This window comes from Gallus gallus, chromosome Z (genome assembly GCF_016699485.2).
Source record: "Gallus gallus isolate bGalGal1 chromosome Z, bGalGal1.mat.broiler.GRCg7b, whole genome shotgun sequence".
In the NCBI taxonomy this organism is placed as follows: domain Eukaryota; kingdom Metazoa; phylum Chordata; class Aves; order Galliformes; family Phasianidae; genus Gallus; species Gallus gallus.
The window spans coordinates 17,130,971-17,139,960 of NC_052572.1; the positions used below are offsets into that span (position 1 = coordinate 17,130,971).

The 8,990-nt window shown below is 43.4% G+C and overlaps 1 protein-coding gene across 1 annotated transcript in view; it reads right to left on the minus strand.

Moving 5' to 3' along the window:
• Positions 1 to 3,320, minus strand: part of CSPG4B (chondroitin sulfate proteoglycan 4B) — a 42,055-nt gene extending 38,735 nt beyond the window's left edge. The window contains exon 1 of the mRNA XM_003642983.6: positions 2,885 to 3,320. Coding sequence (XP_003643031.3) covers positions 2,885 to 3,251 — 367 coding nt within the window. The 5' untranslated portion in view covers positions 3,252 to 3,320. The remainder of the gene's footprint in view (positions 1 to 2,884) is intronic.
• Between the last annotated feature and the right edge of the window lie 5,670 nt (positions 3,321 to 8,990).

Genomic DNA, 8,990 nt, shown 5'->3' on the forward strand with positions numbered 1-8,990 from the left:
TTGGGAAGCTGGTTAAAATCTTTGTTCTAAAAGAACAGTGAGGATCTAAACTGCAGTCTCTCAGAATTCAGGTGCATTTCTTCCAAATATCCCTGATGACTAAATTCCACAGAGGTATCCTTTCCTTCTTTTTCTCTTTAGCAAGGTTTCCTAAATACACTGGTGGTATGATGTGTAAGAAATACAAACACATTTCATTATTAAAATGTTTGTCCTCTGCTCCACTTGAATAGTATACAAAAATCACATACTGCAGAAGCAGTAGGGAAGCCTGGGGGTGATCGAAACTACATCTTTTGTAAAAGTTCATCAGAGAAAAACAGAATATCAAACTGCACTTTGGAGGATAAAGCTCCTCAAGACCTGAAAGTAGAAGACATTCTGACACTTAGGAATGCCATAGTACACTGGGGTAGTGTTGTAAACGTCTTCCCAGATCACAGAGTCTGAACTAAAACTACACTCCTCACGGCACCCTCCTGATACTCCACATAACAGGAGTTTGATTAGCTAAGTTTTGATACAAGGACAACAGAAGATACAATGCAGCAAAATGTCAGGGAGTAAACAGAACCAAAACTTCACTTCCGTTTTTAATTCTTATTCAAGCCAATGGCAGATGCCATCAACAGCACATAAGGAGCACAGGAAGAGTGGATACATTAAACAACTGCCAGATTTGGTAGGAAAGCCATTTACAGGTAATATATCCCTCATGTGGAAGTGAATTCTCAGTGTTGGTTCACACTTTCTCACTGCTGGATTTACAGTGAGATTATGTGTAGTATGTACATAGAGTATGTAGTATGTATGTAGAGATTACGTATCTCTATGTATGTAGAGGTTATGTAGTACGTAGAGATTATGTATCTGTAAGAAAGACATCGAGGCCACGGAGCGTGTCCAGAGGAGGGCAACAAAGCTGGTGAGGGGTCTGGAGCACAGGCCTTATGAGGAGCAGCTGAAGGAGCTGGAATTGTTCAGTCTGGAGAAGAGGAGGCTCAGGGGAGACCTTATTGCTCTCTATAACTACCTGAAGGGAGGTTGTAGTGGGCTGGGGGTCAGCCTCTTCTCTCGTGTGACTAGTGATAGGACTAGAGGGAGTAGCTTCAAGCTGCGCCAGGGAAGATTCAGGCTGGACGCTAGGAAATACTACTTCCCTGAAAAGGTGGTCAGGCACTGGAATGGGCTGCCCAGAGAGGTGGTGGAGTCACCAAGCCTGGAGGTGTTCAAAGAGCGTTTGGATGTTGTGTTGAGGGACATGGTTTAGCAAGAACCATTGGTGATGGGCGAATGGTTGGACTGGATGACCCTGTGGGTCTTTTCCAACCTTAGTGATTCTATGATTCTATGCAGGCAAATCAAAAGCTAAGAGCCTGTAAGCCTCTAACAGATTACAATGCACACAGTGATACACATCCTTGTGCTCCATCCACATATGCTTTACACACCAGATTTCCAGATAACTATAGTCCTATAGTGAAAGCACTGAATATCAAACGAACATAGGTGATGTTAAGTTCTGGTTCCAGCGTAGAAACATAGCAAAGAGTTGTGCAAACTTCAACACACCTAATGTCAGTTCACCACCTAGAAGAAGTTGTTAGTGTTTTTTTTTTTTCATTCCAGAATTCCGCAGGTTTTCCACTCCAGTCTAAGCTGTGTGGGACCAGGATCTGTCTCTCACGGCTATAAACAGCAGCCGTAGTAGGAGACAAGTGCTGGATTTTAACACGCTGGCCAGGTACAGATGCCAAACTACATGGGCTGGCAGAACTCAGCATGAAGAGCACTTAGCTGAAGCATTCCACATTGCTGCAGCCAAATTAGCACAAGCAGCAGGCTGTGTTTGACACCCTGCTTTGCAATCTGGAAATGCTGCTGCCAGTTGTGGCTGTGCCTTGCAAGGCCTGGAATGCAGGACACTGCTGTGGCAGCAGGCATGAAGTGGTCTGTCAACTTCAGAGAACATTGTTTGCTAAACTATACTAGCTGACCTCACATTACTGCCAGCAAAGTAAATGACAAAACCCTCAGATCATGACATTTCTGACAATGCTACATCACTACAAAAATTCCAGTGACAATCATATCTCCCGGATATTCATGACAGTTAAGAGACATTTCTATGAGCAACAACGTATTCCCCCTATCAAGTGTGCAGACCTGCCCGGAAGAGCTTGCGTCATATGGGATTACAAAGCACACTGAAAAAGACACTTCAGTGCTTACTAGTCCGTTATTAAGCACAGATATTTAAATAAAAAACTTGATGACCAGTCCTCAATGCTGTACCTACAGTTCACATGAAGATATAGACAAACTTCAGATGTAAGCTTCTGGACATCCCAGAGTCAGCTCTAGCAGCATAGCACACCCACCAGCAACAGAGCAGCAGCCCCTGGCAGGTTTGGAAGCCATACGTCAGCCACAAGCTCAGTGTGGCTGCCAAAACCAGGCACCCGGCGCTGCTGGCCGATAGTGACCACGGGGACAGCTCGTCGGCATGTAAACCAAAACGGGAAGGAATCACAGGGCATACTCTTGCACGTGCCTTGGGGCTTTGCTCATGCCATATAACTAGAGTCACACTCAACTGTTTAAAAAAAAAAAAAAAAAAAAAAAAAAAGGATTTTTTCATGTTCTTGCTCCAGGCCTCACAGACCGGCGCTGGGGACACACGCACGGTTCAGCCACAGCTCCGAGCTTACGCCCCGCTCCGCGACTCCGGCGGAGCACCCCCGCGAGCACTGCCCTCTCCCACACGCAGACGAAGCCCAGCACCTTGGCCCTGTCTTTCTCGCTCCCCCCCACCCTCTCCGGGGCGGCAGTCAGTCAGGGCCCGCCAGGAGCCCCGCGGCGCCCGCCATGGCGACAGCCCTACCTGCGAGAGCCGCCCGTTCGGCGGCCAGCAGCAGCGCCAGCACTGCCAGCAGCGGCGCACGGAGCCCGCCCGCCATGCCGCCGCCCAAGAGGGCAGAGCGGGGCGAGACCATGGGGAGCGGGGGGCCCGCCGCGGCGCTCCCCGCCCTCCCCTCAGCGATTGTCGGCTCCCCCCGTCCCGCCTTCTTCTGCAGCACCGTGAGGGGGGCGGCTCCGTGCCGCCACAGCGCGGCCCGGCCCTCTCGGTGGCTGGGGCCGGAGTTGGAGGGAGAGTCGCTGCTTCGCGGCTCCCGCCGGGTCGGAGCGCCGGGCTGTACCCCGCGTCTTCTGAAATGGGCCACATTTCGGCGCGAGAGGCGCCCTGACATTTATATCGGTAGTTTTCTTCCACAGCTCATGCCTGGGACACATCTCAAGGCTTCCCGTCCTTCGTGCCCGGCCTTGGGCTGGCCCTGGGCTGCCCCGGGTGAGCACGGACGGTGGCACCGTACAGGTTTTCCAACATTCAGCAGCTGCTCATCGCTTTCACAGCTTGCTATATCACCGCGTCACTCAAGCTGGGAGCAGCCACACTCCCGAATGCGATGTTATTTGCAGACATAGAATAACAGAATCGTTAAGGCTGGAAAAGACCTCTAAGATCAAGTCAACCCGTCACCACCATGCCCACTAACCATGTCCCTAAGTGTCACATCTGCACGTTCCCTGAACATCTCCAGGGACAGTGATTCCTCCACTTCCCTGGGCAGCTTGCTCCACTGTATTACCACTCATTCTGTAAAGAGATTTTTCCTAATATCCAACCTGAACCATTGCTGGTGCAGCTTCAGACCATTATCTCGTGTACTATCACAAGTTATCTGGGAGAAGAGGCCAACCCCCACCTTGCCACAACCTTGTTTCAGGTAGTTGTAGAGAGCAGTATGGTTTCCCCTGTGCCACCTCCAGGCTGAACAATCACAGTTCCCTCAGCTGCTCCTCATAAGACTTATGCTCCAGTCCCCTCCACCAGCTTCATTGCCCAAAAGGATTCTGAAATGGACATATAACAGAAAGTAAGCAGTACATCACAGTGCCTTAAGGTCTCTGTAAAGAATAGAAGAAAATTTCAGTACACTACATATGTTCTACCTAAGACTTTTTAAATACCATTGCCATTTATAGTTGTAAAATAAAATGTCTCTTTATCTATTGCTTTCTTGATTTTTTTTTACCAAATACAGTCTGTTTCTACAGTGATAATACTTGCATAAAAAAGTACTATGCATGAAGATGTAAAACATATTTTCTTATAGAATAAATATGTAGCAGATAGAGGAAATATTAGGAGCACACAGTGAGCTGATGTATAACCTGTACAGAACCTAAAGTAAGCAAAGGGAGTTCTGCATTTTTGCCTTATCTGTGGTACCCTGTACTTGAAAGCACAAGGTTTCTGTTTAATTTTTTTTTTTTTAAGAGCATACTTGAACTACTCATGCATGAGCCACTCATCACAGTTCAAATATGCAGACATACCCTCAGTCACATACATTATCCATGCCGAGATTAGCCTTGCAGTCATAAAATTTTCTCTGATATAATCAACTGGCAGGCACTTCTTAATGTGTCTCAACAGGTCAGTTGTTTCTTTAACTTGTTACTCCCCTTACACATAGAACTGGAATTCTAGAGCTGAAAACTTACACTAGATAAGCAGAATAAGTAACCTAGATAATATTTGATAGCTGCAGAAATAAGAAAAATTGTGATGGAATGAAAATCCTTCCTGGGTCAGCCGTCTGGTTCTTCTCTTCCTTTGAGGTTTGTAGCCATCATTTAGTCTGGATTTTCCTTAGCAACTTTTGGCGAGCTTTGCTATCTTCATAATTTTGAAATAATGTACATGGTGTGTGAGACCCATGTCTAGTTCTGAATCACAGGGACTGATCTTCACTCAGATACTGCTTAATAGCTTTATTCAAGATCTCAAAGGCAGAGACCTGATAAACTTCATTCTCTTCAGGTCAGAACTCTAAGAAGACATGTGCAAACCTAGAGGAGTTGTAGAAAAGCATCAAGAGGATCTAGGATGTGAACAAGAAGGGCAAAGAAACGACTCAGTATGGAATAACTTGCCATGGGTGTCAGAGACTGAAAAAGCAGACCTGCAGGTGTATGGCAGTGAAACTTTGCTGCTGAGGGAAAGCCCTGGGAAAAAATTTGCCTTTGCACCGACCATGTGTTGCACAAATGCCACTAAACATATCCTCAATTAGGAAAATCTGCCTTCTCTAACCATGTTAGAAAAAAGGTAGTGTTTGAGAAAGATGTTTGGTTGAGAGACAGGAGGCAGGCAAATAGGAGTATCTCATACATACAGAAGTGTAAAACAAGACCTTATTTTTAAGCGCTTTGTGATTCGTGTTGTAGGATATAATTGCAGTATGTTATTTTATTTTTATTTTAAAGTATGTAAAACTTAAAATCTACTCTACATGGTAGCTACACTCATATAGCCAAAAAGATGTAATCAGTCAATTAATATTTTATCTGCAATTCTGGTAACTCAGCAGTCATTAAATATTTTCCTTAAGCAAAGTATTATCTTTTTACAGTGCACATTTTGAAATTAATCCTCAGCCAAAGAAAGGCAATCCACTGTGACATGTGAGAAGTGACTGTCAAAGCTGGTTTTGTTCAGCCTGGAGAAGAGAGGGCTCAGTGGGAATCTCATCAATGTGTATAAACAACTGGTGGGAATGTCTGCAGAAAAGAGAGCCAATATCCAGAGAAAAGACGAGGCAGTGTGAACAAACCAAAATACTGGAAATTCCATTTAAACACAGAAAACTTTCTCACACTGAGGGTGGTCAAGTGCTGGAACAGGTTGCCCAGAGAGGCTCTGTTCTTGTTGATACTTAAAACTTGACAGGACAGAGCCCTGAACAACCTGCTGCAGGTGACCCTCAATTGAGAAGAATAATTTGACAAGGTAATCTCCAGAGGTGCCTTCCAATTTCCACTGTTCCGTGATGTTGTGATTCAGATAAATATCTTTATGGTTATGCAAAACAAATGTAAATAGACTTCTGAGAAGAGATAGATCACATTTTGACAGGAGTCTAAGTAGTCTGTATCTTTAGCCTTGGTTTCCCAATCATCCAGAAATTCCCAAATCTGAGTCCTACTTGCTTTCAGCAAGACTTACATTTTTAAGAAATGTAAAGCTGAATTTGTCTTTGATTTCCAGGGAGATTTGTTTTCAATTCAGTTTGTTGTGTTTTGGGGTTTTTTGTTTGTTTGTTTTTTAAATCATCCTCGATATTTATTACTCAAGGATTTCTTGTGTCCTCAAAACATGGCAGGACTTCTTCCCTAAACAAAAATACTGGTTATGTGGTCAGACAGGCAGAAGTCCAGCCTGTAAAATGTTCTGTTTTCTGTTCTTTCTTCCTCCTCTGTAGGATTATTCCTCTAAGCCAGCTGAATATCCAGCAGTCTTGACCTCTGTTCTGAGTATTTCTGTGAAAATATGAAGAATTGTCCAGCTAGTTAACATATTCTTTCCTATTAATGATGAAGATCTGCTTGCTGGCACATGACAAAGCAAAATGCATGATATTACTGAGCTCTGGAATACTCTACGCATCAGTTTCTTTCCATTGAATTTAATTGAATAAAGGTTTTACTGAAGGAAAAAAAAAAGAAGAAGAAGAAGAAGAAGACGAAAAAAGAAGAATTTCATGCTGTACCAGAGACATCTTAAGAAGTTAGTTTCTATTCACTTTTCAGGCAACAACACTCTGAAAATTGCTGCTGTGACCTAGACTTTCTAAGGGTTCCCATATGTTTTAAACAAATTTCAAAAGCCAGAACTGTCTACATGTTTTCAAAAGGCTTATATCAGACTTTTCAGGGTTTGGTTAAGTTGTATTGAAATCACTGTAGACCATGAGTAACACTCAGAAGAAAAGTATTGATAACTCTGATGGAAAAGGCTGTACACTGGCTGCAATCATTCAGGAGACTTCATATGCTAATAACATAAAGATCTCCAACTCTGTAGAAGAAACTGACAGTATTTGGACAAAGCAGTGGTAAATGAACATTTATTGCATTAAAATGACACCTTTCAGTTGTAATTTTAAGTTAACACTGTAGCAGATGACAAAGATTTAGTTTGGATCTTCTGAGTGAATGGTTAACATAGTTAGCAGAAACACCAAGACATCTGAGACGCAAATAAGAAATTACTGATGTATGCTCTGTAGTCATCGAAAACAAACACAAAATTCCAATGGTCCATGAAGGAGATTCCCAAAGAGTCTGCAAGGACGCTAGAGGGAGTCCTGAGCCTGCAAGATAATCTTACTTCTGCAACAACCCTTTTTTTTTTTTTTTTTTTTTTTTTTTTTTTTAAAGTAAATAGTGCCTTGCAGATGAAAACGTTGTTGAAGTGCAGCTTCTGGGAAAAATGAAGAGGTCATTCAATTCAAGTGGGATCAAAAGGTATTCAAATTCTAAATTCCAGGTTTTCCAGTGATTCATTTAGCAAGCCAAGTAAATTTTAAAAAGGCTTAGTTAATAAGGACTTTATTTTCTTCCATTAAAAAAAAAATTAATGTCACCATTCAAAATAAAATAAAATATATTTTAGATTTCTGATCCGACAATTTAAATAGCCAGAGTTCCACTCTACAAAATCTATGCTCTTCTTGTGATCCATCACTGAGTACTTCCAGGCTAGACCACATATACTGTCAAGCTGGACAACTGAATTCGTATTTACCTTGAAGGTTAGGGCAATTATTTGCAATTAAAATTTGTTTTGAAAAGGTGCATAGGTGAGTTGGAAGCACAAGTTACTGTGGGATTCTAGTCCATACATGCTCCTAAACCACTTCAGCAATTTTGAAAATTCTGTTTCTGGTATCTGAAAGAGAAAGTTCTGTGCATACCCAGAACAGACAGCACTCAGTAGCTCAGAATTAAGGTTTATTTTTTCTAGTGGGATTGCTTAAAGCAAGGCAAGGCACTCTGCTCTGTACGAAGGTGAAGGCTGATGTTGGTCTTTCTTCACCTTGGTGGTCCCTTCCCTAAACCACGATTTCTTAGCTTTCTTCATGTATTCTCCTTACAGTCCTTGCCCCTTCAAGGGACATTGCAGAGTGAGTGCTCAGCTCTTACTCCTCTCCTGATTTTTGCTGAGCTCTATTAGAGAGATTTAAAGTTGCACTAAGGAACAGATCATCTAAGAGACCAAAATATTCCTCCTTTTCAATCAGAGTGGCACAGCCTGAGGGACTCATCACAGGAGGCTGCAGCTGCTACTGAGTGGAAGAGGTATGGCTGATGGGAGACCTGAAGGAGAAAAGAGTGAGATGGCATTGGTGGGTAGAGGTGCCCTTTTCCTACCCAGTGTTGGTGTGCTATTGAGAAGTAACTTCTGAATGGTAGTCCTCCCTGGGCTGTTCACGTGGTCAGCCCAAAGCAGATTGCCACTGTTACCTTGCCAAGAGGAAAATCACAGCCACCTAGGCGGCCAGATATTGTGTTTTCTCTTTAGAGCTATCCATGGAGTAAAGGCCTAGGCATTTTGCTCCTCCTCCTCTTTTCCTTATGGATAATAAAGCTCAATTACATGAGTTTGTGTCTGTGCACTTCTATAGGCTTTGTGAAGGACCTATTGTCCTCACGTTCATTCCTAAACTATCATGGCAGCTCCAACACACTAATGAAGGCTGCTCTTTCTGTCAGTGCAGGAGTTTTACAAAAGACACGCCTTGAAGAACCATGAGTTTGTATTATGAGGCTGCCACAGTGTGAGCTCTACCATATTCCCCATAGGATATTTGTTAGCAAACGCAGGGTGCCCTCTCTACACATGATCCCACCTTGTGCCAGTTTTACTGCTATGGCTGTGCACTGTAGTGGTTTCAGCTCTCCTGACAGTCCCACAGAAGCTACAAGAACTAGAGTGTAACTAATTATCAGCTTTGGTCGAGAGAACCAACCAGAGGTAGCAGGAAGTGGTGAAGAGAGACGGTTTTGTGCCTTTCTTCTTGGAGATCAGATATGATGTTTGGATAGTGTTTCTTGTGATCATCACTGCCTTCCCAGCCTAA